This window comes from Trachurus trachurus (assembly GCF_905171665.1).
Source record: "Trachurus trachurus genome assembly, chromosome: 5".
Classification (NCBI taxonomy): Eukaryota; Metazoa; Chordata; class Actinopteri; order Carangiformes; family Carangidae; genus Trachurus; species Trachurus trachurus.
In genome coordinates this window covers 15224943-15252658 of record NC_139896.1, presented here as the reverse complement: position 1 = coordinate 15252658, position 27716 = coordinate 15224943, and the positions used below count along the sequence as shown (strand labels likewise).

General features: G+C 41.9%; 1 protein-coding gene across 1 annotated transcript; it reads right to left on the bottom strand.

Annotated features, from left to right (window-relative positions):
• Positions 1–183: 183 nt before the first annotated feature.
• On the bottom strand, positions 184–22940 carry wnt4 (wingless-type MMTV integration site family, member 4; the record flags this gene model as incomplete). Its single annotated transcript, XM_083971511.1, has 6 exons — positions 184–654; positions 1487–1629; positions 1940–2071; positions 2319–2472; positions 3241–3322; positions 22864–22940. 6 exons carry the CDS (start codon positions 22938–22940, stop codon positions 184–186), a joined length of 1059 nt encoding a protein of 352 aa, XP_083827637.1.
• Positions 22941–27716: the final 4776 nt, after the last annotated feature.

The window sequence follows — 27716 nt, the reverse complement described above, 5'->3', positions numbered from 1 at the left end:
CAATAACTACTGATATCCATTACGGTGGCATAAAATGAATAGGATGACCTCTCAGCCACTCAGTCTGTTTCCGTTGACCAGTAGTAGGAGGGTGGGGTGGTTTCCCTCGAGCCTTGGTGACTTAGAAAGAGTGTGGGGCGTTTGTTGTGTTCATCAGCAGCGCCTTCTGTGCCCCCACGTCCATCACCGGCAAGTGTGCATCTCCACCATTTTTCGGCACTGTTTGCATTTGACGTAACAGCACCAGTGGAACTTACAGCTGCACCTGTCCACCACCTCCACCTCCTGCGTCTGGAAGCCGCGACCGCAGCACATCAGCTCGCAGCCGTCAATGGCCTTTGAGGTTCTGTTGCACTGGCGGCCCACGGTGCCCAGCATGCCCGGCGTGCGTGGATCAAAGTCACAGAAATCTGGACTGGGGTCCAGGTAGACCAGGTCTTCATCTGTATGAGGTTTGAACTGGGAGTTACGAGGCACCAGGACTTTGGTGGTGCCCACCTTGCGCTGCTCCACCTCAGTGGCGCCGTCGAATTTCTCCTTGATGACGTTGCCCACCTTGCGAAAGGGCGGCATGGCTTTCCAGCAGGTTTTTACCTCGCAGGAGCCGGACACGCCGTGACATTTGCACTCCACACGCATGTGGGACAGGATGGCCTGTGGAGAGGCCAAACAACGGACACTGAGGTAAGACGATGCATCATATGCATAAAGACAAACTGCTCTGGATGCCAACATCTTTCAGACATGGAGTGCTCATTCTCACAGCAAACTTTTCGAATGATACCAGTCCCACAAACCCTCAGCAAGAAGCAGCAAATGGAGAATAACTGATTTTCACAGTAATTCTTTCCATAAGTAACACAGTGGCAGAATTTTGACTGATTTTGACTGTGGATTTTGAACATTTCATGTAATAAAACATCTAAAAATTGGTGGTCTGAGGTCAGATTTTTTTTCTGTTTTGGGGTCCTTAACACGAAAACGTTTGAGAAGCTCTTCTTTAACAGACTGGAGACTTTACTGGATGTCTCTCATATGGCTTCAGAGTTTAATTGAATTATTTTAGACTTGTGTCACATTAATCAGGATTATTCTAACCCACTGGCCTGTTGACTGTATTGCTTCTAATGCATTCTGGGCCCGATGGTGGGTTTAGGGGCTTAAATGACTTATCTTCATTGTCTTGAACTTTGACTTTGACTTTCCCTAAGTATCTGTAACCTAACTTGCACTTAACCCAAATATCTCTATCAGTAGGCCTATGTAGATGTATGTCGATCTACATCTCAAATTACTTATTTACTTTCACTGTCAGTTTCCACTCTCAGTATTCCTGCTGCTGCACACTTACAGGACACAACAATCTATGTCAAGATCATTTTGAACAAACTAAGCTAATTTCAAAAACAGTTCTCAGCTTTAACAATCATCTTCATTTTACACTCAAAGGTGCGAAGCATTTTGCAGAAGGGTTCATCTCACTCACCTTTCTGCCAGCCTCGTTGTTGTGCAGGTTCATGAGAGCGCGGCTGGAGGACTGGCCTTTACTCCTCTCTCTCACGTCTACAAAGGATTGAGAAAAAGCCACTCCATAGGCAATGTTATCACTGCAGCCCGACCACTGGAATCCTGCGATGAGATACCAGAAGAGTGGTTTCCTGTTTTGTTCTTTAAATGTTGCATAAACATGATACTTGAACGCTGATTTACACAAACTTTTATTTCTGTGTTGGTGGTTCATTGTATAAATGTATGGCCCCAGAGCTGATGTTGTAAGAGTCTAGCTTAGCCCTCTCGAAATAAAATAAACACTTAAATGTCACATCATTTATTGTATTAAAAGGTACTGGGTCAGTTGTTTCCTTTGCATGTGTGTGTGTGTGTGTGTATGTATGTGTGTGTTTGTGTGAAAGAGGGAGAGAGAGAAAGAGAGACCTACCCTCTGGACTGACTCCATGTACATTGTGGTCACAGCCACATTTTTCCAGCTCTCCGCTGCTGCAGGCCCTTGTGACCGCAAACGCCACACTGGCTGCTGAGATGGCATACACAAAGGCTGCCTCACGGGTGCCTAGTACACACACATGCACAAACACAGTCATATTGTTTCATTATGCAGCTGAAAGGAGCTTCTCATACTGAATTGAAAAAAGCAGTTTGTATTAAAGTCTAAAGGAGCCCAGACGTTAACATGCAGGGGGAGCCAACACAAATGGAAACAAACAAAAAAATGTCACAATATTTCTAAGATATTTGGACATATTTGAGTTGACTGATAAAATGTTTGTGACAGGGATTGCTGCGGTGTATAATCTTACCCTGGGTGACCACTTTGCCGAACACAGGCATTGTCTCCAGAGTGGAGCAGTTCCATCGGCGGTTACGAAACTGAAACTGACACTCGTCTATGGCGAGCTGGGCTCCACGACGCACAGCATCCATCACCTCCACGCTGCGCTTACAGATCTGAACCTGGAAACAGAGTCACACAACAGCTGCATCAGCCTCAGTCAGAGCACACATACAAACTAAACTACTGAACCTCTGTACCTCTCTGTGAATGTTCCGGTGAATAAATGAGGCAAAGATGAGATTCTTAATGCCTCATTATGAAGCAGGACATTTTATTAATGAACACAAGTAGGCAGGGCCGTTGTGTAGGGGAGAAAGGTGATGATAATTGTAGGGGTCCAGCGACCAGTGGGGCCCACAGAAAACCCCAGTAGTCTAATCTTTGTATGACTGGTTTATTCTGCATAAGACCCTGACTAATACTCATAGTAATGCTGCATTAGCGTCAAAACAAAGTAGGCTAAATAAAAAATGATAATAAAAAAAGTGGAAAAGTCAGGGGGCAGGGGGCCACTTTAGTATTCTTTCAGGGGGCCCAGAATTCCTAGCAACGGCCCTGCAAGTATTCTAACAGCTTTATCATATGTCTGTTAGTTCAAGGAGTGGCCTACAATGACATAAGTCAGTGCAGCACAACCAAAAAAAAAAAAAAGGAAATTTGATTTTCTGCACACCACCTGCTCCATTCACCGTGGTAAAAACGTAACTGTCAATTTCAAAGGGTGTGCTGTGAATTGACAGCAACACAGTCAAAAGGTGCATCTATGAAAAGCCTCCACAAGTTGTACGAGGTGTGTTTGTGTTCATTGTGTAGCAGGGGTTTGTGAAAAGAGCTACAGTATGCACACACTGTTGTAATAAATTATTGTTGTGAGTGGAGATGTGCACCTGTCTCTGGATGAGGCCTCGTAACCTCTCGCACGTCTCCTCATCCCTGATGCTTCCCACTGACGACAACTTGGCCAGGTACCTGACAAAACACACACACAGAACAGAACAGTCTCATTAATGTGCAGCACTACAGTTTTGTTTCTAAAAATGCAAAGAAAAGTTTTTAATGTAAAAAAAAAAAAAAAAATCTGATGTCAACATGCAGTAACTCAACTACAGTATCACTTTGACTCTGCTACTGTCACAGTTTCTAGAAAACACCAGCAGGGATGGTCTGAGGAGGGTTAGTTCCCATGACGTGGGAATGTTTTGGATAATTGTCTGGTAATGAGGACACTGAGAGGAGGGAAAGTGGTTTATCACACACACCACCTCCAGGCCAGACAGGTCAGGGAGATATCCTGCATACACAACCACACACACACACACACACACATAATCTGAGAAAATGGCATTGGTCTGGATGCCGTGACCCTCACACATCGACCTCACGTCACTTCAGTCTCATATCTCCTCGCCCAGCTGCACCTTGCAGAAATAGGCTCATTTTCTTGTAAGCGAGTCTCCCTCAGAGGGAGCAGCCATGCTCATGTGCTGCTCCCCTCACACACATGTTGAGTCTATAAAATCAGAGTTTTTCTTAAACAAAGTGAGGTGATAATTCTTTACTTCCAGTGCAGTTTCTATTACTACAGATCATATCTGAAAGCACTTGAGTCAAAGAAAATGAAACACTTGTGCTTTTGAAACCGAAACTTAATTCTTATCACCTCTTATTCTTGTTGAGATCGATTTTTATGTTGACGATATAGAGTGACTTTATTTTGATAGCACCTTCACTTACAAACATTAAAGTGCAGACAAAAACATGAGTAAAAGCACACGAATAACATAGCTGCTATATCAAATAATATGGAGAGGATCTAACTGGCTCGACCTATAGGGGCAGCCAGCAAAGCTCCTTCCACACATACCAGGCCAGGACAGCTTAGATGTAATTGTGATTGAGGTCACATAAGGCCTTTAAAGTCATAGTGACATTTTTAAATCAATGTGAATTATCTTAATCTTACACGACCAGTACCAGAGTGAAGAGACTGTACCTGTTTGTTCCAGTAAAACAAGTGCTGTGTCTGGTAATGGTCTTATTTGGATATCAAATATAAACCAAAACTGAATTATATTAATTCATCCTTAATGTATTAAGATGTAAAGTGGTACATGAAAGTCACATAGGTTCATATAATGAAAACTGCAGCAGCACAACTGTGTAAAAGAGCACTGAAGGGATGGGGACAAGTGTAATAAACGTGATAACCCAACATGTAATAATATGAAAATATGAAGTATTTGCGGACTCCTCCATACAATGGGCAGATTGTGAATATCAAAATGGCTCTTAATAAAGGCAAATTCCAGCAAAATTAACTTTCAGGCTATTATTCCGTACAAGTAGACATGTTTTTCCTTGAGGTTTCTCAAGCTTGTTTTATGAGTCTTGGGTTATGAGTTCCCAAGACCACACATACCTCTGTAAAGCCCTGTTTGCCCATCTCAATCAAACCGTGGCACAGATCCAGATTGCAAAGAATTCTGCTGTCAGATTATTGACAAAACTGTAGTGCATAACATAATGTCATACCACTGGTGATTTACACCGTTGGACTGAATCGATCTGTATAACAACCTGATAATTGAACTCGTTTTGCAAAGCTCGGCTGGTTGCTACATTCAGCATCTTAAATTCTCCATGTGTGTTAATGCTAAAAGGGGTAAAAGTACTGCACTTTTAGCACAAGTGCTGTGTTTAATACTATATGTAAATGTGTCAGTATAATTAGTACATCAGAGGTCAAACAGCTCCTCCTCTCCATTCACTCTTTCATCTCCTCCTCTCAACAGTCCAGATAATCTCGTTCTCTCTTGCCCCTTTCATTAGCCGCCTTCTTCTCTTCCCATCCAGACAGTGTCAGTATTTAGCACTCATCGCTGTGATAACCCTGCTCTCTCCCACTCCACCACATCTCAGCCACATCCGCTCAGATCCACCCTCTGGGGTGACCTCACTCTCTCATAAAGTGGAAGCACCACCGAGGCCCCATCCTTCGTCTGCAGCGTTTTCACGTCAGAAACTCCTGACATTTTGTTTAAAGCAGTGATTAAAGTGATGTTTCAGATAATTTGACATACTGTAGGGTTGTGTGTGGCAGTTATATAGGCAGTGCATTACCTTAGGCCAAAGCTGAGCACAGAAGCAGACAGGCCTATCCACAAATAACACTTGGAGACCAGCTGGTAACCACAGCGGATGGTGGAGACCAACAACAGAGATAAAAGGAGCTCAACAAGTAAATGCTAACGCATCCAAATGAATAGTATTACTGTTCCATGTTTACTACCTGTATGAATTGGCATCTCATTTTCCATTAAAACCTTTTGTGCTATACATACACATCAGTGTACAGTATGTATAGCACAAACGTTTTACAGAGTTTTACAGACTGTTCCAAACGCTTTGTTTCATGTGAGGAAAAGAGAAGGACAGGTCAGCCAAAATACAGATGAAGAGAGAAAGTACCAAAAACAGTAGTATCACACTCTTTCACCCTAATGAAAGTGTAGTCATATAAGAATAATAACCTGACAACCAATCTAAACTAATTCTGCACATACTTTGTTAGGCAGTTGCATGTTGGTGTTTTGTGTATTGTGTTGCATTATGAAGTTGCAGTGTTTGGGGGTGGGGGAGTGGGGGGGTAGGGCTAGACCCACTCTAATTTCTCCCCCTAAATCAACAGGTCCCCCCACCTACCCAACCTCCCTCTCTCTCTCCTGGTGTGGATCCAGTCCAACTCAGCTCTGCCCTGCTCTGATTTGCTCCACTGCAGTTGCGAGGTTTTCATCAAAGCCATGTGCGGCGTTTGATCCCTCTTTGTTGTTCAGCGTCGCCCTGGGCAGGGAGGCTGCGTTCAGGGCCACGCCGTCCAGCTGGGAGAGCATCAGACAGAAAATAGACGACAACAACCCGAAAGCTGCTCCTCCTCTGATGAGCAGCAATCGCACACACCAAAACACAAACAGCTGGATGGCATCCCGCTGGCCTGATGTTCACCCTGGAAACATTTAATAAACATTGGATAAGCTTTTATTCAGGTGTTTTTCTGCATATTAGTGTGTGTGGGAAAACTTCAGCACGGACCTTGGGTGAATGTGTGTGTGTGTGTGTGTGTGTGTGTGTGTGTGTGTGTGTGTGTGTGTGTGTGTGTGTGTGTGTGTGTGTGTGAGCCCTGTCTGTCTTTATCTGTTCATTCTGCTGTGTGTACCCTTCACTTCCCAGAGACGAGGTTAACAAAACACCTCAACAAGGAGACAGAGGAGTCAATCCATAGAAGGACAGGACACACACACACACACAACCACACACACACACACACACACACACACACACACACACACACACACACACACACACACACACACACACACACACACACACACACACACACACACACACACACACACACCATCATCCCACATCTCATCTTCATTCCTCTCCCTCTTCTCTCTCTGGCCTCTGGTGGTTGCGTGCTTAAATCCCAGGGGCCTAAGCCCAGTGGAGCCAGCGATCTTGTGAAGGCTGCGATGTGTAATGCAACACAAACACAGCACGGCCTGCGAACGCACTAGTGTCCAGGTGGAATGCTCCATACCTCCCACCCGGAGCCCCCTACTGCCTCATGGGAGGCTGAAACTGAAAATAAGAGATAATTCTAAACAGAGGAGACACTTGTGACGCAGGTTGTTGTTTAGACAGGAAATAAAGGATCTCTTAAAAATTGTGAAACCCATGCAAAGGTTTGAACAATTTTCATCAATTATTAATATGAACTACTGAATTTTTTATATAAAAAACTGTAACTGCTGTAAGACAAAAGTATTTAATGGAACGATTAATGATTAGCTCAATACCTTTTTTAATAATAAGAATAAAATATTTTAAAAAAAAAGGTCATATGGAAAAACGATCCAGTGGACCTTTACGTAAGATGAGTTCAGGTCTGTCTTGTTAGCACATACTGTCATCACAGGACTTTTTTTCAATGGTTAAAAATTGTTTTACACAGATTTGTTTTACACAGACATCAGTGAGGTGAATCAGTATGGTTAAGCTTTTTAATTAACATATTTTATCTGGTTTGTTGAATGCTTGTGTCTTTTAGCTGTAGCAGTTATTTCCTTAAATACAAAGATACGAGGTGTGGATTTTAAAATATCACTCAAACATATTTACCATAAGCCTATCATCAAATCATCAAGTCATTAAAGATTTGGGATCCTAAATGTAGAGACTGCTCCTTTTTTAAACATTTTGTTTGATTTTAAATGGACTTTATATGGAATGATTTACATTGTCAGACAAAACAAGCATAATTAATAGATATCTCAATGTTCAGTGTGTTTAATTGACAGAAATCAGAGTCAGTAACTTTGACTAACATGGTGCTAACATCCCTCAGCCTTACCCTGCTCACTGTTGCCTTTTATTTCTTCTTCATATGCTTTTCCTTGTCTGCCAATCAGTGTTTCACAACGCTGGGTTTGTCTCTACTTTTCATTCAACATGCTGGCGAGAAGAACATATTTTTATTAACTATAGAGGAAGTGACATTTGGCTTCATAGAGAGGAGAAAAAGCAGTGGAGAGAGAGAGAGGGGGTATAGAGGCTGGATACACTACATGACAGTAATGTGCTTCAGTAGACTTCACACACACACACACACACACACACGCATAACACAAACTGTAGCACACTCTCTCCGCCTCCATCATCTCTAATGTGTATTTATATGAAAATATCCTTATGTTTACCTTTCCAGCACTGAGCACACAGCGGAGGTACACAGTGACAGGTAAATATAGTGTGAATGGGAAATGTGAGGAGGAGAGCTGCAAGCAAGAGTCTCAAAAATGTCTTCTCTACTCAGCCTCTGTGCACACGTCTTCCAGGAGCTATCAGACTGCAACAAGCACTGACGATATTTTCCTTCAGTCTCAGACCAACAAAGCGCCACAAGGAAAGTGAAACTGAACAAAAGCGAAGGCTCGATTTCTCAAACACACGAACAACAAAGCCTCAGTCGGGGGAGAGTCTGCAGGCAGGCAGCATTAAAGCGCTCCTAAAGAAGAGTGTGACCTGAGCTAACCCTCCCTGACCCCTCTGCAGTGGACACCTACTGTATGCAAAACATGCAGTGACCTCTAGAGGGTACTGTTCTCCCAGTTTACCTTCAGATGCTGCCTTTAGTTGTAGATGTCACTGTCCTGGCAGTTGAAGAGAGACTATTCTTACCAGAAAGTTTGTTTTTCTGTCAGTTCAGTGTGACAGTTGGAAATTAGTGAAACCTGTATTGATAAATTTTCTTTTTGCAACAAGTAGAAGATGATTCCAGGTCTGATCTGAACAGAAACCTTTGTAACATTATATGGTCCGCACACCAGAAGCTTCTCCTTGAAAATTTAATAAACGTGACATTTCGGGCACCTGCCCTTCAGCAGACATGAAGTGAAAAGGTGGAGATGCACCATATAGCCCCTATAGGGTCACCCGATGCATCAGATGTGAGAAACAAAAGGTGTGAACAATAATAACCTAATCAGAGGAAATATAAGTCCGTGCATGTTCATGTCATTCAAATTCATTAGCACATCAGTATATGTATAAGCATAGGGAAATACATGCAGAGATATAATGCAAGAGGGTACAATACAATGCAAAGATAACAGAATACCAATAAGTATCAACACCACAGCAAGAAGACAAATAAAGAGTAACCTGAGAACATGGCTTTTGTGATGTGTTGACTTTGTGTGCCTCATTTTTATATGTCTAGGAATGTGCCACTTGTGTTGACATTGTTTCCTCAGTAGTTGGTCTGTTGTTGCATATTGTCTTCTGCTACTACTGTGCGAGCCATGTTCTCAGGTTACTCTTCATTTGTCTTCTTGCTGTGTTGTTGATACTTAGCTATTTGAGACGCCATTACAGAACTTTATTTTATTTATTTATTTTTTTACGTTTAATACCACATGGGTGTATGATTGTCCATACCTCATGTGATATTTAAAGTTTGTGTGTGAGTTATGTGTATTTCAGGTCTTACACCTGCACAGATTCTCTTAAATATTTCCTAATGAATTGTGTATATTGGTATTCTGTTATCATTGCATTGTATTGTACCCTCTTGCATTGTACCTCTGCATGTATTTCCCTATGCTTATAATGTACATACTGTACTGATGCTATAATGAATTTGAATGACATGAACATGCATGGACTTATATTTCCTCTGATTAGGTTATTATTGTTCACACTTTGGCTGATCACACCTGATTGCATCAGGTGACCCTAGGGGCTCCACTTTTTTACTTCATGTCTGATGAAGGGCAGGTGCCCGAAACGTCAGGTTTATTATATTTTCAAGGAGCAGCTTCTGGTGTGTGGACTCTATTCTTCATCTCATATTTACCCTTTGGTCCAGCACCCAGTATTACCTTTTTTGGGATGTGCATGCTATTTGTACCTGTTTTAACATATGGTGAAACTCTTGAACCCAATGCAGACTTTCTAGGAAGCAGCAGAAGCAGCAATGAGGGGATTGAGCAGTGTAAATACATAACGTCCTTGTATTTGTTCCACCTCATGCTGTGACTGTATTATGTCCTTTACATGTTGCAAATCTCTCGCTATTAAAACACAGATTTCAGTTCAGATCATATCATTGGAGGAATAAGAGAAAGACCTATGAACCTGTGTCAAATCCAGTGTGAATGAGAAAGACTTAAAACGCTTTGAACTCTGATTCTCCTGATCTAACCCTTCTTTAGTAGCCTATTCAGAACCGGTAGGACTACATTAAGATTTTTTCCTCCAAAATATATGATGACTGAATGACAGAGACAGTTTTTGATTTGAAATACAGTCTAGGCTGTTTACCTTATGACTTAACAACAATGTGTGTTTATGCATATGAAGCTGTTCTGTGTCAAAAGCAGTAAAATGATGAGCAAAATTCCTCAAATGTTCATGAAGCAAAACGTGACCATAAGAAATTAAAACACTGATGACAGAGTCATTGCAGTTGGTGGTGGTAATAATGGGCGAGTGTGTGGATCTAATTTTGAGTCATAGTACTGAAAATAGCCTTGTTCCTATGTATTCAGTGACAAATAAAAGTAAGAGGGAGACAGTACCTCCAGTGGAAAGAATGGAAGATAAGAAGGAGGGAGGATGTGAGGGGAAAGAAAATGGAAAAAGGAGCAGAGTAAATCATTCAAAGTCAGACAGTGAAGGAACAATAAAAGGAGGAAGAAGAGAGCGTCATGTGATGAGACGGGAAGGAGTTAAAGGAGAGAGTGAAAACTACCTGATGAGTTCAATTAACACTTGGCCTGAGCAGCGCCAGTTCACACTACATCAGTAATTTGTGTGAGCGTGTGTGTGTGTGTGTGTGTGTGTGTGTGTGTGTGTGTGTCCACGCGTGTGTCTGGGTGTATTTTTATGCTGCTGGCTCCAGTAGAGCTCATTTCCCCCTAAAAATAACACACTCTGCCAACACCACAACCCTCTCACACACACATACACTCAAAAACACACTTTCACACACATTAGGGAGAGAGGCTGTAAAAGCCATGAAATTAACCTCCTGCTCAGTGTTAGTGCTGCGGCCCCAAAAGGCTACGAACCAGTTAACATGCGTGTGTGTGTACGTAATATTCACAGGCTCATCCGACTACAGCCTGTTGTAACATCACTGTCCTCTGATTGTTCATCCTGCTTTCTGTCATGTTTCAGGTGATGAAACACACTCTCTGGAGGCCATGTTGGAGGTCTGCAGCTCTTGCGGAAACAATAGCTGTGAACAGCTGATTGTTTCTAAATGCAGGACTTGGCTGCTGCTGATTCCTGACCTGTGTACCTGTCACATAAGCTACAAAGAAAATGTCATCATAGCACCAAAGTCACTGTGGTGGATTGGTGCTGCTGGGTTTGGTTGGACAAAGATGGCAGACGTGCATCAATCAAGTCTCTGAATCTCTGGAAAATGTCATCCATTCACAGGGGTGCAGTTCTTTGTTCTCAAGGTAATATGCAAATATACTTGATGATTTCAACCACAGCAGTAGCAGCCCGAGCAGTCATTGATTTTGCAGTTGCAACTGATCTGATTACAGTACTACACGATGAGTAAGGTGCCACCAAGACGTTTACAATCCATCCTGGCAGGTAAATGAATGTGTGTTGCAAATTCAGTGGCAATTAATCAAACATCAATCTCTGAGAATGTTACACAAAAATACAATAAGCTTCCCCAAGTCTTAGCCAGAAGATAACTTGAAAATCTGGTGAGGCAGCACCAGGGCTGGTCAGTCGTCTTCGAGCATTATCAGATTATTGTAACAACAACATGTAAATTCCCCTTAATACTTTAGAATTGCCACAGAACGCCTAGTGAATGCTCTAGCTTATTTGTTCCATGAGTCTCTTCGCTAGTGGCTTGTTCACTTCAAGGACAGGTAGTTTGTCTATTACATAGATTAGACTGGGGAGACTCCACTACAGAGCACATGTGCTGGCTCAAAAACCACAACACCAAATGAAATCTACAAAGAGCTGCACAGTGACCTGTAAAGAATTTAATTTGAAATATGTCTGTAGGAACTGTATACATGTATGATAGAATATACTTTTGAGAATTAGTTTTAATTATTAAAAATACCACACTAGTAAGATATTAGACAACAACTATATGATCCTTTATATTGCCACTTTGTTGGACACAGAACTTGTGAACTGAATGTGATTTGCATATCAGGGATGAATTTGCTTATAGTGTCACAAGGAATTTTTATGTTCACTTTACTTGATAATAAGCTAAGTGTGTAAGGTGGAAATCAGTCATGCACAGTGGGCAGGTTTGGACATGCACCATACACAGCTCCAGCTTATTGTTTACAAAGTAATGCACATGTGCAAAATGCACGTTGTACACAAGTTTGTGGGTATAAAGAACTCCGTACAAGTTTAGTATTAATTCTAAGACCGGTTCTCACTTATCTGGTATCTAAACACAGTCTCTTGGTTACACATGTTTACTCTTCTTCAAACATGAAGCAATGAACATCACAACAAACATCCTCAAGTTTTCCTGATGTGTCACAGCTTTTCCGTGTTACTTGGGCAGGGAGTTGATATGGAAGAACCTCAATTTACAGCAGAGTTTTTTCTAAGTCTTGATTTAACTAAGTTACAAATCCATGAGGGAGATTGGTTTCTGCCTTAAATTGTTGAAAGTACGTGCCAAGGTTTTTTTTTTTTTAATTATAATTATTATTCTTGTCAGCATTTTTGCCTTTTTTTTTTGACATGACAGTGGGAAAAACAGGATCGTCAAGGAGGAAATGACAGTACAGCAAAGAGCAACAGGTCAGATCTGATCCCCTGGCAGCTGGAGTAAGGACGAAGCCGACATGGCATGTGCTCTACCAGGTGAGTCTCCATGACCGGGGTGTGAAGGCTTTTAAAGTCCATGAACTTCCCAAGAGCTTCTGCTGTCGTTGTTTACAATGTAAGAGGTTATAAACCACCCTGACGCTACATCTTTATGGAAGACAAGTGACAGTCAGAAAGTGTCATCTCCCTTTGTAGCATCAGGTCCTTTCAGTTTAAGATACAAACAGTTCTACAAGCGCCATTCATTAATTAACTATAACGAGCAACAACAGGTAATAACTAATTTGTTTAGTTGCTGTCCCTAAAATACAGTTCCTCATCTAGACTGAGGCCAACCATCACAAAAACGTTTTCCTGCACACTAGCTTATGGCTGCTCTGTGCAGGTCTACTGTGAATGGTAAAGCAGGCTATAGCTACTTTGTCTCATGAGCGTTTACCTGTGTGTTTCCATTTATTGTGCAACCAGTGAAATGAGAGTCTGTTGACAGTGGCTGTGGTTGCATGTGATACTGATCAGGGTACAGTGCTCTCCATGGGTGGCCGCTAGAAACTTCTTAACAAACTTAATAAAAAAAATAAATAAAAGACCTGCAGGACTACCATGTTTTTGTGTCTGTGTGTTTGTTTGTATGTTACATGTTCTGTGACTCATAAATAATAATAGTCTCTTAGTCTCTACATGGTAATATAAAGCATCTGACCGACAAACACCCATCTCCCTTGCCCTCAGTCCTCTGTCTTTGTCTTTATGATTTCTGTCTGTTAAATGTCATAAATCTTGTGCTCCATGTTTGAGGATGAGGATGAATCAGGTTTAAAATCCTGATTGCAACTGAATTTAGTACCAGACCAGTGAACCTCTCTGATCATGACTTCATGTTGCAGAATAATTTGGGATAAACTTGTCTGGGGCCTCCCAAGACTGTGATGCCGAAGAATTTTTGTTTCAATTGTATTTTTTTAACAATATTAGTATATCAATACACATACCGTAATATACATATACCAGTGTCTTAAAGCCTGCGGATGGCAACACTGCAAAGCAAATACATTGGAATAAAATGTGAGTTTTTTGCCATGATAAAAAATATTGCATATTGGCCCAAGTTTTAATGTCATTCAGCAGGAGATACCATTACTCACATGTCTCATTGCCTTCATCTTGTGTTACTATGGACAGTTTAAAAAAGCTGAGAGAAAAATAAGAGTGATGAGTCCAACTGACTGGGTGTACATTTTTTATCAATATATTTCTTAATAAAACAAACAAGAAAACCAAAACATGAATCATGATAGGCAAAACTCCTCAAATGTTCATGAAGCAAAACATGAAAACAAACAAAACCAAACACTGATGACAGAGTCATTGCAGTTGGTGGTGGTAATAATGGGCGAGTGCGTGGATCTAATTTTGAGTCATAGTACTGAAAATAGCCTTGTTCCTATGTATTCAGTGACAAATAAAAGTAAGAGGGAGACAGTACCTCCAGTGGAAAGAATGGAAGATAAGAAGGAGGGAGGATGTGAGGGGAAAGAAAATGGAAAAAGGAGCAGAGTAAATCATTCAAAGTCAGACAGTGAAGGAACAAAGGAGGAAGAAGAGAGCGTCATGTGATGAGACGGGAAGGAGTTAAAGGAGAGAGTGAAAACTACCTGATGAGTTCAATTAACACTTGGCCTGAGCAGCGCCAGCTCACACTACATCAGTAATTTGTGTGAGCGTGTGTGTGTGTGTGTGTGTGTGTGTGTGTCCACGCGTGTGTCTGGGTGTATTTTTATGCTGCTGGCTCCAGTAGAGCTCATTTCCCCCTAAAAATAACACACTCTGCCAACACCACAACCCTCTCACACACACATACACTCAAAAACACACTTTCACACACATTAGGGAGAGAGGCTGTAAAAGCCATGAAATTAACCTCCTGCTCAGTGTTAGTGCTGCGGCCCCAAAAGGCTACGAACCAGTTAACGTGTGTGTGTGTGTGTGTGTGCGAGTGTTACATTCACAGGCTCATCCGACTACAGCCAACAGCCTGTTGTAACATCACTGTCCTCTGATTGTTCATCCTGCTTTCTGTCATGTTTCAGGTGATGAAACACACTCTCTGGAGGCCATGTTGGAGGTCTGCAGCGCTTGCGGAAACAATAGCTGTGAACAGCTGATTGTTTCTAAATGCAGGACTTGGCTGCTGCTGATTCCTGAGCTACCTGTCACCATTTCTACAAGGATGTTGTATGATGCCAAAAAAAGCAGCTTCCTCATCTGATCCCTCAGGTTGTTGCTTGTGTGTTGGTGTTGTCATCTGGTCATTAACTATAAAAACACAGGTCATTTCACTGTTGGACTTAGTTCGATGCCTTTTACCCTCAGACCAACACTCCATGTGATGTTGTGCTGTAACAGCTATTTATCATTAACTTGATTTTAAGGTTGAACTTTTGCATTTAATGTGAGTAGACCCTAATTTTAGTTTTGTCACTGTGACACAGATGGAAATGGCAATCCTTTGGAAGGAAAAAGATGTGGGAGAGGATGAGAGAAAAGGGAAATAAAGTGGTGGAGTAGGGTTAGCAATGCTCGTCACCTGTTCATCAAACTGACTGACTGGATCCCATTCAAACAATCAGCTACTGTATGTTTGTCTAACTTGAGATGTAACACACAAAACTCACCTGTCAGTCCTTTATTATGTTACAATTTTCAATGGTGTCTATGATGTGCATTTAATTAGACACTAATTTCCAGTTGATTTTCATATTATTGTAACCTCCTCTGTATTTCCAAACTCTAAAATAATAATTAACCATTATTGATTGATGGATCATAAATGCTGCTGCTCACTGACAGTTTTAAAATAAACAAACTTCCCAGCAACAAATTCCTAACCTAAGATACAGAAATCAGTAACATTGCTCACTTCAGGTACAGTCTGTTCATCTGAGTTTCTTTGCTGGCTCTGTTATTACACAGAGAGAGTGGGGAGACTCAGCAGCACAGTCCACGTGTGAGCCAAATATCTAGCAACAGGTAAAAGGGGTTAAAGCTATACTGCATATGGCTAAAAAGTTGCGTTAATCCAAACTTAATCAGGTAGAAGAAGACTAATAATAAGCATGAGTAAGGTCATTTATTGGGATCAGTTCCAGTATGTACTTTGATATTTGAATGTGTTGACAACTTTAAGACTTTCTGGCATCTAATTGTTGTATTTATTTTCACATTGGGTTTGATAGATAACAAGATAAGCTTGCTGTAAAGTTGAAATCAGTCATGCACAGTGGGCAGGTTTGAACATGCACCATACACAGCTCCAGCTTACTGTTTACACAGTTAACACACGTGTGTAAACTGTGCGATATACACAAGTTTAGGTATAAAGAACTCTCTGTACAAGGTCAGAATTAATCTGCAGGCTGGTTTTTTACTCATCTTGTATCTCACCATTACCACTGAACACAGTCTCTACTTTTCTAAGGGAAGAACTGAGTACAACCTTAAATATGAATTCATCATATGGAATAATCTATATATGCAATCATGTGTGTAATGCTCAAAGTTTGTATATTTAATATTAATATATTAAAGTTTCCCCCTGTGATGAAATGTGCATTGACAATGTTGGGATAATGTTGCCACAGATTCAGTGAGCTTTGGACTGATGAGCTACAACAGCTCTGAGTTATTTTTTATATATACTATCTTATAATGCATAAAACTTTTTTCTGTATTTTGTTTCTTTAATAAGTTCCAATGATAGCAATGTAATCTATGAGTCAATATCGTCTGTTTTACCTCAGTATCTTCAACCACATATTGCCAACCATCATATCTCTGACTACCTGTTACAAATTCACTAAAGTGATCAAATGTAGCCTATAGCTTTTGGATTTAAATTTCCAGCAACCTTTAGCTGCTGTCAGCTGATTGCTAGCTCTCAGCTACCTTACCTGTGTTTGTTTTCGAGAGCTAGCTAACTTACAAGGACCGAGAATGCAACCAAAGCCTACTCAACGTATTGGGTTTCTTCTTCAGGTCTGTGCTGATTCTGGTTCTTTTCTGTGACCACCCTGTTGCAGAGCTGGCCTCAGTGGCCGCTAACACATTTTCTGCACTATTAGTCCCATGCACTGGCCTCTTCTGCCCAGCTACACCTACAGATCCTACTCCACTCCTCCAAGTCCAACATGCCACCACTCACCTCTACGCCCGAGACATTTTCAAAAGCTTTTAAGGCAGGACCTTCTTTAACTTGCTCACTAGCCCAAGCATCCAGCAGAAGCTGACGTGTATATTCAGAAATGCAATCAGCTGTTCACAGTCAAGGAACTCCAGCCCTACAACATTGCCCGCATGAGCGAGTGTTATGGCTCCCAAAAAACTCCTGTGCTCGTCTCTATAATTTTCTCAGTCCTGTCCTTCGTCTTTCAGTGACCCCGGTGTTTCCTCGAGCTGTCCTGGTCATAACCTGCCCGTCCTAAGTGATTCCCCGTGGGTCCAAAGTGTGTCACAATAATTGTACTTGCTGCGGTGACGAGAGTTCCCGAAATAACATGCCTAAGCTTTACCACATTCATGTGTTTGTGCATTTGTGTGTGTGTGTGTGAACGAGTGTGTAAAAGACGTGTGAGGCGCCAGCATGTACTGTGTACTCAAGGCCTTTGCTTTCTCTGGTTACCCATCAGCTGCCATCTCTTTAGCACCTGGTTGTTTGGGACATATATGATCACACACACATACACACTCACACGGACGGAAAAGCCGAAGGACATGAGAGAGAGAAATGGGGAGAAACCGAAAGGGTTATATTGATGATAACCATGACAACCCCTCCACTGGCTTGCTCAGCTATTCTCATTTCTCCTTTGGGTTTCAGCATCCTCCTCAACCTATACCACCTTTGTCTCTTTGCTGCACCTAACACACAATACTGACCTCTGCCCTATTTATATGCTTTGTTTTCTTTGGGTACCATAAACAACACGTTGTATCCTACCTCTGTGTGGCCTCCCCCTCTGTTGCCAGACTCAACCTCAATTGTGACACGACCACAATGCTGAGGGCCGAATCTTCAGTGAAACAAGGGTTGCGCCTAAACCAGAACATTTGCTGACAACATGATGCTCCCTGCCATACTCATTCCCATAATTCTGCTTCTTCTCATGCTGCATCTTTTGCTTCACATTGACAGTAGCACATGGCATCTAAGCTTGAACCCGGTGTTCCCCAGTGAAACCGAAGTGTTTAAAAAGCAAACACTCAACTCTTTCTAGGTTTTAAAGGAGACACGCTTTCCTAAACAAACAAATGAAGATTATAATCCTTTCTACAGAGCAGATTCATGACACTTTAGCTAAACAAATAATTGAAACTGAGCAATGCCTTTTGTTTTTTTGTCTTTTCTCTAGACGCATGCCAGATGTGATCTTTCTTTTGCCACAGCACTGGTGGGAGTAATTATTCTGTGATTACATTTTCTCAGGTTGGTGTTTGAGTTTCTTTTTTTTTCTTTTTGTTTTTTTTACATTTTGAAACAAGACACAGTCAGTTGATTCACTTTCAGTATTCAACATAATAATTGAAACCCTCTATTAGTAAGTGATACAACCTTGAGCTCAACGTGTCTGTCAGCAAGCTCATATGACGTGTGTGAGAACTTGATTTTTTAGCAGGTGCAACATTTACCATGTCCAACATCTTAGTTTAGCGTATCATGCTAACTTTTACCAATTAGTGTGAACCGTAAATATAACTGAAGCCTGGTTTATGCTTCTGCGTTGCAGCGACGGCGTAGCTACGGCGTTGACACAGACCCCTACGCGGACCCTATGCCATAGCCTGACGCGCACCTCCAAAAGATCCTGACAACGCGTTGCGTCGACGCAACGATTGTTTACTGTGACCGGAAGCAACACGTTCCCTCGCCGCAGAACACAACGACGGCATCGGGTCTACGCCGTAGGTATGCCGTCGACGCGACACAGAAGCATAAACTAGGCTTTGCTTTCATTAGCCTCAGTTGTATTTACGGTCACACATGTCACATTTTTTTTTTTTTTTTTTTTAAGTATATTTTTTGGCTTTTTGCCTTTATTTGATAGTGATGACAGTAGAGATAGACAGGAAGTGGGGAGGCAGAGAGAGGGGGAATGACACGCAGGAAAGGTCTGCCCGACGCGGGATTCGAACCGGGGACGCCTGCGGCGAGGACTGTAGCCTCTACATGGGGCGGCCGCTCTACCCACTGCGCCACGCACCGCCCCGATGTCACATTTTTTTGGTTTTTGGTACAGGACAAATCCATACTTTGAACTTATGAGTAATCATTGCATAAATGATCAAATACTGGTGCTATAAGAATGAACACTACCATAACTGTACTTAATGAAAAACCTGAATCTGGCCTTATGCCCTGCCCACCACCACTGCATGTGCAAGGTTGAAATAGCAAATTATCAATATGATTAACATGGGAAGAATCAGAGAGACTCTCAATAGCGTTTGTTAGCTTGTGGCTGATACAGTGTTACAGTTCAGGAAGTGTTTCAGTTCCAAGGTGGAAACTTACTCATGACCATAATAATAATACATTCTTCCCCTCAAGGACCCCTCAGGGTCCCTGAACCACTAACTTAAAGGACCAGAATGTAGGATTTAGTGGCATCTAGTGGTGAGGTTGCAGATACCAACTTCACTGTCCCTGTCCAACCATGTAGGAGAAGCAATGGTGACCTTCAGATAACATAAAAATGCAAACGTTTTTTATTTTCACTTTTGCGCTCGGACTTCCGTAGAACACACTCACACACAACATGTGTCTGTGTGTGGTGCTGCCATTCTTTTGCAGTCAGTGGTATAATTACTAAGTGTTTGCCACTGTTGAGGGAGATGCCAGCTTACATACTCCATCATCGAAAAAAAGTTATGCACACAAAAACATTCACCCACACACACACACACACACACACACACACACACACACACACACACACACACATACAGCAGACCTGGGGCAGTGTGCAGGTGCAGCAGAACCAGTCGGTGCAGGGTAAGGGAGGAAGAGTAGTAGGAGGAGGAGGGGGAGGAGGAGGGTGATGACGGACAAACTAATGAAAAGTAGCACTGAAATCCCTGTTCGGCAGCTGGACACCAAACATGACTTGGCAGAAAAGTGATCACATCCTGGCTCGTGGGTTAAAGGTGACAGCGACACAGAGCTACAGGTGAGGTAAACAAACAGTTCAGTTCAGGTTGCCGTTTAAACTGAAGTGTGAGGCAGCTGAGAGCTGTTTGAAACACTTTAACCGTATCACATCAACTAAATCATAATCAGTCAGGGCAGATTTAAAAACAAATAAATAATAATAGCATGTCATATTTCCCCAATACAGTTTATGAGCAGAACTAGAGCTACAGATACTACTTTTCATCCTCTGCCTGTTTGTTTGCAGGTTTACACAAACTGTACCAAACAATTTGCACCAAATCTGGTGGAGGGCTGGGACATGGACTAGGGAAGAATACACTCCACTTTAGTGTGGACCTAGTTAAAGGGGTAGATCCAGGATCCAGCGCAAGATATGGTACTCATTTCCACACAAAGATGAATTTGCTTAAGAGTGTGCCTGTGAAAACAGCTGTATAACATCTGGCTTGTCCAGTCCTGAGGAGTAAAAGTGAGGATATTCTATGCTTCAGAATCTGCTTCTTCGCAGTTGTTTGTTTTAAACACCAAAAACCCATCTGAATGTAGTTTTATATCCCTTTCAGGCTCCCCTCTGAAACAACCGGTCACTGAGCCAATCAGAAGGGGGTAGCTCTAAACCTTGTTGTGACATCACAAAGTTACACAAATCCTGATGTGTCATTTTAAGGGTTAGTTCCTGAATACAGGATGTGTTTGTTTCTATGAGGACTGGGTCTTTGATGCGTTCACAGTATAAATATAGAAAAAAAAACATGGAAATCTAACTTGATACAATATGGGACCTTTAAAGTTACAGCAATAAACTACAGACTCCAATTCTAAAGCAAACATAGGTCAAAAGTCGAAGCCTGCTATAAATCTTTCCGACCTGCAAGCACGCATTTTCATGTATTAATGTGGAGGTTATATGACCTGCTGTGCTACACTGCTCTGTATATACACTATATATCTGAGCTGCCATCACTTGTTGGCAGTAATGATCTAATTGCTTCCCGTCCTTTTGACCCTGAGTGTACCTGCTGCTGCTGCTCTGCAGGGGGTGAGACGGAAACATGATTTGTGGAGGTGTTGAGGACTCAGATTCAGTCCACACAGTCCCACACACAGCCTTTCCTTAACAGTGTAATCCCGCAGAGCAGACTGGCAGCTCGGCAGCTTGCCTGTACATGCCTGCTCTGTGCTGCTGTCACCACACCTTCAGCCCCAAACAGCACAATTACCCTCAGCAAGGGCAGGCACTGCTGTTTGGCATGGTTTTAATTTGACTTATTCTGATGATTCTGTCTACAATATCAGTAAAGCCATCAGCAGTATTATTTGGATGTAGACATAGCAGCCTGTAGTGATCCTACTGTGAAACTTACAAAGGTGTTACCACTGGGGAAATGAGGTGAAATAAAAATGCAAATAAGAAAGTAAACATGCACTGCCACTGCCACTCAAGCTTTCTGTAGGATGATTATAACAGCAGGGAAGTCTGTCAGTGTCAGATAATAATAACTGTATCCGTGTCGTAACTCATATCAACGCGAGCCTCCATTCCGCAGAAGAGAAAAGGGAAGGTCCTCTCTAAATGATGAGCGCTTGCTTGTAAATTTGCCGAAGCTGAGAGGAATGAATGGCAGCAGAAAATGGAGTGGAGCCTGCGGAGGAATGCAGAAACCCACCTAACCACCTCCCACAGGCAGCTGGGAGAGCAGGCACACACATGCGACCCAACCGACCGGCCCCAGGAAGAGGTGGCACTCTGCAGTTCAGCTGTGTGTTATATCCTCTATGGGGGTTTTAACTAGACTCCTGTGGTCTGACTGATCTACCATCCTCCTGAACTGAACTCATAAATGAAAAGTGCAATATTTCCACATAGGCTGACGTCAGCTTTTACTGACTTTATTGTTGAAGTTTTACATTCTTCATAATCTCCACAGTTAGGCTTATCCCACAGTGTATTATGTTGATGTCAACTGGGAGAATTTAATGGTAAACTAGCAGTTATATTACACTGTACGTAAATATTGGTTATGTTTACCTCCGTCTGTCTACATTTTATAATTTGATACTTTTTAAAAATAGTTATTTAAGCTCAGATGCAGCTGAACCAACCAATCCTTAATTATGACATTATCTAATTTTCTACATTGATCTTTGTTGATTGAAATATGAAAACCGAAGCATCAGAAAATGTTATGAAGATTGAACTCCACAGCTCTGCCAAGTAAGGACTTGTTAGTTTTCACCTTTTTTATTGCCATTTACAAGAATATGAACTCGTTTAATGCTTGCATTTAAAAGACATTTTAATTCTCTCTACTAGGGCTCTTCCTCATTTCCCAAACTTTGATCCCCCAGAGAAGCAGCTCTAACGGGGCTGAGGGCCGTCATGGTGACAAAACAGTCGCAGGAGTTCTGGTCACTTTGAAACAAAAACAAAAAAAAACTTCATAAACGTTTTTCATCAGGGGCGTCATTGACATGTTTCCAGCTGCCATTAAATATATTCGTTTTATACATAAAAGTTATTTTTTATGAGCAAAATTCAATTTTCAATGAAGAACATGAAATTTCGCCAATATGCGTAAAACCTTTGCCTTTCCAAAAAAGAACATGTGCTTTTTCACTTGTTGACTTTTTTTTTTTTTTTAATGGGGGATGTAGTGGTGTTGGTAAGTTATTAAGTCTGGGGGAGAAAGAGAGCGACTGAGAGAGAGAGAGCATGTGTATGGATGGTTAACAATTAACCTGAGCGGCCACTGAGCTGGATGGAAAGGACAGAGGAGGAGGAGGAGGAGGACGATGTGAAGATGATGATGAGAAAGAGAACAGGTGAATGGTATGAGTGGAGGTGAAGAGGGGAACGGGAGGAACGGTATCACGGGGGTTAGATGAGTGAAGTCCAACTTACAGCCAGTTACTCGCGTTGGCGGAGAGGAGCGCACAGCAGAGCATCAGGACGCACCGCAAAACATATTCCTCGGTCATCTCGAGATGAAGGGAGGGCGGTGGGTGTCGGTGAGAGTTGAAATAATCCCGAGCTGGACAGCGGCGAGGAAAGATCAAAAAAAGCGCGACAGGGTCCGGAGAAGAAGGCTGTTAATCCATCATCATCATCCCGCATCCAGTGGGTCAGCCACCGGGGAGGCGCGCAGCTTCGCGATCCGTCCGCCCGGTTCTCCCGTCCCTCCCTCTGCACTCAGAAGGGACGGGGAGAGGGGGAGAGGAGAGATGCTAAAAATACGGTCTAAACTCTGGAGCCGCTCGGACTGAATCGGACCCTTCTTCTTAATCAACTTGTTTGCTTTCCTTCTCAGCTGCGCGTTAACATGAGCCGGGAGAGCGCGTGGAGAGACAGGCAAACAGGAGCCAAATGAACGCGAGCTTTCGGACACTTCTTCTTTTTCTTCTTCTTCTTCCTCCTCCTCCTCTTAAGTCTTATCACCCGGTGCCGGGTCCCACTCTCAGACAAGCGGGGCTCTCCTGTCTGCGCGCCGCGGGCTCTGCAACTCTTCCCCGACACATGCACACACACACTCTGAGCGTAAATACGCACGACTCCTCCTCACACACCACCGTCTGTCGGTGTGTCTGGCAGAGGAGAGAGTGTGTGCGCTGACTTTAGTTGAGGGGCGGTGCGAGGATATAGAGGTATGGCAGAGAGATGGGAGTTTTCAGGGTATGAAGGAGGCGGGTTTATTGAGCTGCGAAGGTACTCTCTCTCTCTCTCTCTCCCTCTGTGTGTGTGTGTGTGTGTGTGTGTGTGTGTGTGTGTGTGTGTGTGTGTGTGTAGACGGGACTTTGTGTGTATTTTAGAGGTCTCCTGGGAGGATGCAATAGCACAGCCATTCACTAATGCCCTCCCCAGTCACCCTCCACTCCTCTCCAACACACACATAAACACGCTCTTTTTGACACACACACACACACGCTTCTTGGCAGCGCCTCACTCTCTGTCACACACTCAACCAAATATTCTGCGGTCAACAGGCTATTTAAAGCTTGGCTGCAAAACGTCTGCATTTGAAACCGGCAAATCCCAATAATATGACAAATGTCAGCTACACACTATTGATTGATGAAAACGTTGTAGGAGGATAATAAGGTGAGGCGGCCATGCTGGCCTCATGTAACACCATGGAGGACCCATATGACTCACCTGATCCTGGGCTGAGGTGGAGAGCGCTGTAAGATCATATTTTAAAAGTATTTACATATCAAAAGATTTTCAATGGGAAAGAGAGATGGGGGAAAGTTATTTACTTTAGTTAGAGGGATTGACGCTGCCTGAGTCCATCACAACAAATTAATTTTTTTCTTCAAACCCACAGGATTTTTTATTTTTAACCACATGGAGGATCCCAAAGTTTCCAAATATACCAAATATGTCAGACTGAATTATGGGGAAAGGTGTATAAAAAGATGCATAAACATGTCAAGTATTTCTATTTTAAATTTTGCAGCCATAAGACATGTGGCCCTGGATTGAAGGTTGAATGTTCATTCAGCACCAACAAAGGTAGCTAGCTGGTATGAAATGATAAATAAAAAAGAAGCAGATCAGAGATATCATACAGGTGTTGCACAGATGTTCCACTTATATTGTGCAGGGGAGTTTAAGGGTAAAGCAGGAACCAAGAGATTAATGATAAAGTAAATGGAGAGGAATGTTGAGATAGAATTTCTGAAGAGAAGACGAGATATAAGATACAGTTTTGAAAAAGTTAAAAGAAAAATAAGAGGGAAAATAAACAACAGTGGAAAACAATGAGAGTTAAATTACCATCTCCAAAGTTAGCAATTTAAAACAGTAAGCTACATAAGTGTCATCAGAAATGATTTATAACAGATGTGAGCCGACTTAATGTATCTGTCAACTCCTCCTGATAATACACACAAGTGGAGGCTGCAGTATAAACAGAAAATGACTGACAGGTGTAGTCATGTGAAATGTCTTCATAGGAGACGTTGTAATCAAGTCCTCAAATCCTGTGCAGTAATTCAAAACTCACAACTGTCCTTATAGAACATTTATATTGTATTATATCAGATCAAATATCATATTAGTAATAAGAGCAGCAACATAAAATAGAGTATGGTGTATAGCCTAATATAGTAACATGTATGTGTATGTATACTGTTTAATGTTATAAAAACATTAAGCATGCACAAGCTGTATAAATACATTATAACAGAGAAAACATAATGACCATAAAAAATTTGAAATGTCATATTTGTCACATTTCACAATTAAACCATTTTAAATCATCTATGATTAAACCTAAAACGTGCACACAGTTGGAAACAATCAAACTAACAAAGGTGTGAACCAAATGGCGCTAATAAAGAGAAACAACAGAGACCAGAACAAAACCCAGAGAAAAACACGTCTCACCTTTTCTGTTGTGTTGACCCCGCTGACCTGCTGGTGGGCGAGTCGGTACAAAGTCATGCTGTTCAGCCAAACTTTATTCAAGCCCACAGAGCTTTGTTTTCAATTCTGAGTTCTAGACGAGAAAAGCTTCCAAAGATACAAACTATGTACGTCAGACTGAGTTTAGGAGAATAATGATGCACAAGACAGAGAAAACAGGTTTAAATGTTTCACTCAATATAAAGATGTGTTCTGTGCAGTATGTAACACTGTCACATACTCTGGCATTGGATTTATGTTTCCAACCTCAAAGCTGCCTTCAGAGGAAATAGAGATGAAAACTGTATGTAGGGACAACGAACATGTGTTAACATGTGACATCTGAGCTGCTCTCAGTCACAACGCACAGATGTGGAAAGACTCACAGAGAGGAGACGGCAGCAGCAGCCACTCTTCACACATTGGCTTAGTCTTAAGCTTATGTGTATGTGTTCATGTGTGGGTGGTGGTGGTGGTTGAGGTTTGGGTTATGTGTGTGTGTGTGTGTGTGTGTGTGTGTGTGCGTGTGTCGTTTAATCTCATTTCACTTATTGGGTTTTAGGGAGCTAAGAATACACCCTGCTGGGACGAGGCGCTGTAGCCGCGCCACCAGCTGTGTGCAGAGTGGCTCCTGGCTGCCACACAGACACACGCGCGCGCACACACACACACACACTGTAGAGTTGAGTAAGATTAGTCATTTGTCTGATTTTGGATACTTAAAGATAAGATAAATGTGTATTGATCCCTGTGGGGAGATTCTGCGGGAGCAGCCAAACCAAATGAATTCAGCAGTGGAAAAAGGCAGAACATGAGCCCAAAAACAGAGTATCAGCTAAACACTGAAAACAGTAACTGACAAGAGGCTCTAAAGTTTTCTCCTCTGGGCTGAAAGTCTGCAGGTCCTTCAGAAAAAAAAAGCCACAGAGTCGGGGCTCCTGGACAGCAGAGCAGGGGCTGGTGTGGGAACCTGCTGACCTACATTATGTGTTGTCATCTTCTTCCAAACTTCTGCTCCCGCTGAACCCGTTTCTGCTCCACACTGAGACAGATGGCACCTGCACCGAGCTCTGGGGAGTGTGTAAAACTCACAGCGGCGTTACAGGGAGAGCGCAAGAGCTGTTGCTGCCAGGGCCTCAGCGTCAGGTGAGGCGAAGAGGATGACATCTCGCCAGTACATCCAGGTCGTCCCCCATAGGTCACCTGCATCAGCTCTGCTGCTGACTGGCCAACAGAGGGGGGAAGTGAGTAAAGGAGCTTGTTGATGATCAGCAGAATGACAAGTTTAGTGGCTGCTCTTACATAACTGAACTGTACCTCATTAACATACCATGTTATACAGCACGCTGAAACCTTCAGGGAGAAGTTTTAGTGTATAGAGAACAACATGAGATAAACCCCTTTAACAGTAATGTTTAACGTTTTTAGATAGAAATATATAGAATTCTGTCATTGTCATAAAACAACTAAATAACCATTAAAGCTGTGGTTCAATTACATTTTCTTACCTTGTAAAAACAATATTACCATTATCAACATCAGCCAAGATCTAATAAAATATAGTTTCAACAAATATTTAATGATTACAGTTTTTAACAACATTTTTTCATACTAATGGTTGATAATAAGAAAGATTATTCATAGGCAGTGTGGGAGTACCATCTCCACCAACAACAACAATCAGCAGGTTTTTAAACATTTATTTTTCTGTCACAAAACCTTTTGAGGGTTAATTTATTATCTGTTTATGTTTTTCTGCGTATTTCTTTTCGAAGAGCACTCTAAAAGTAATCTGAAGTTTCAAAATACAAATTGTTTTGCCAATTTCACCACAAAAATTGCTTCAGGCTGGAGATGACGCCTCAGAACCTGTTCAACAGAAATGACTGAGAAGGGATAATGGTATTGTGAAGCATCTACATAATAAAACAATGAAAAATATATAATTAATAAATTAGACATCGGAGAGCAGTAACAATCACAAACCAAAGTCAACAAGCGACAGCCAAAGAATGGAACAATGAAAAAAAAAGTGGGCACACACTGCAAATACTAAGTAAATGTGACAAAACATAATAAAATATTCTATTACAAGGAAGTTTATCGGAAAACGAGAGTATCTAGTTTTATATCATCAAATGTAAAAAGTGTAAAAAGGACGCCAGTCCTATATGATTCAGTGATTTTCTGTGACACAAGAATGATCCAATGATCATTACCTGCCAACACTTTATTACTTTATTATGACTTTATTTTACCGAATAACAATAATCAGTTTCATCTCAGGATTACCTATGAATGAATTTCATGACTGATTTGACACCAACTGACATGAAAACCGAATGTATTGA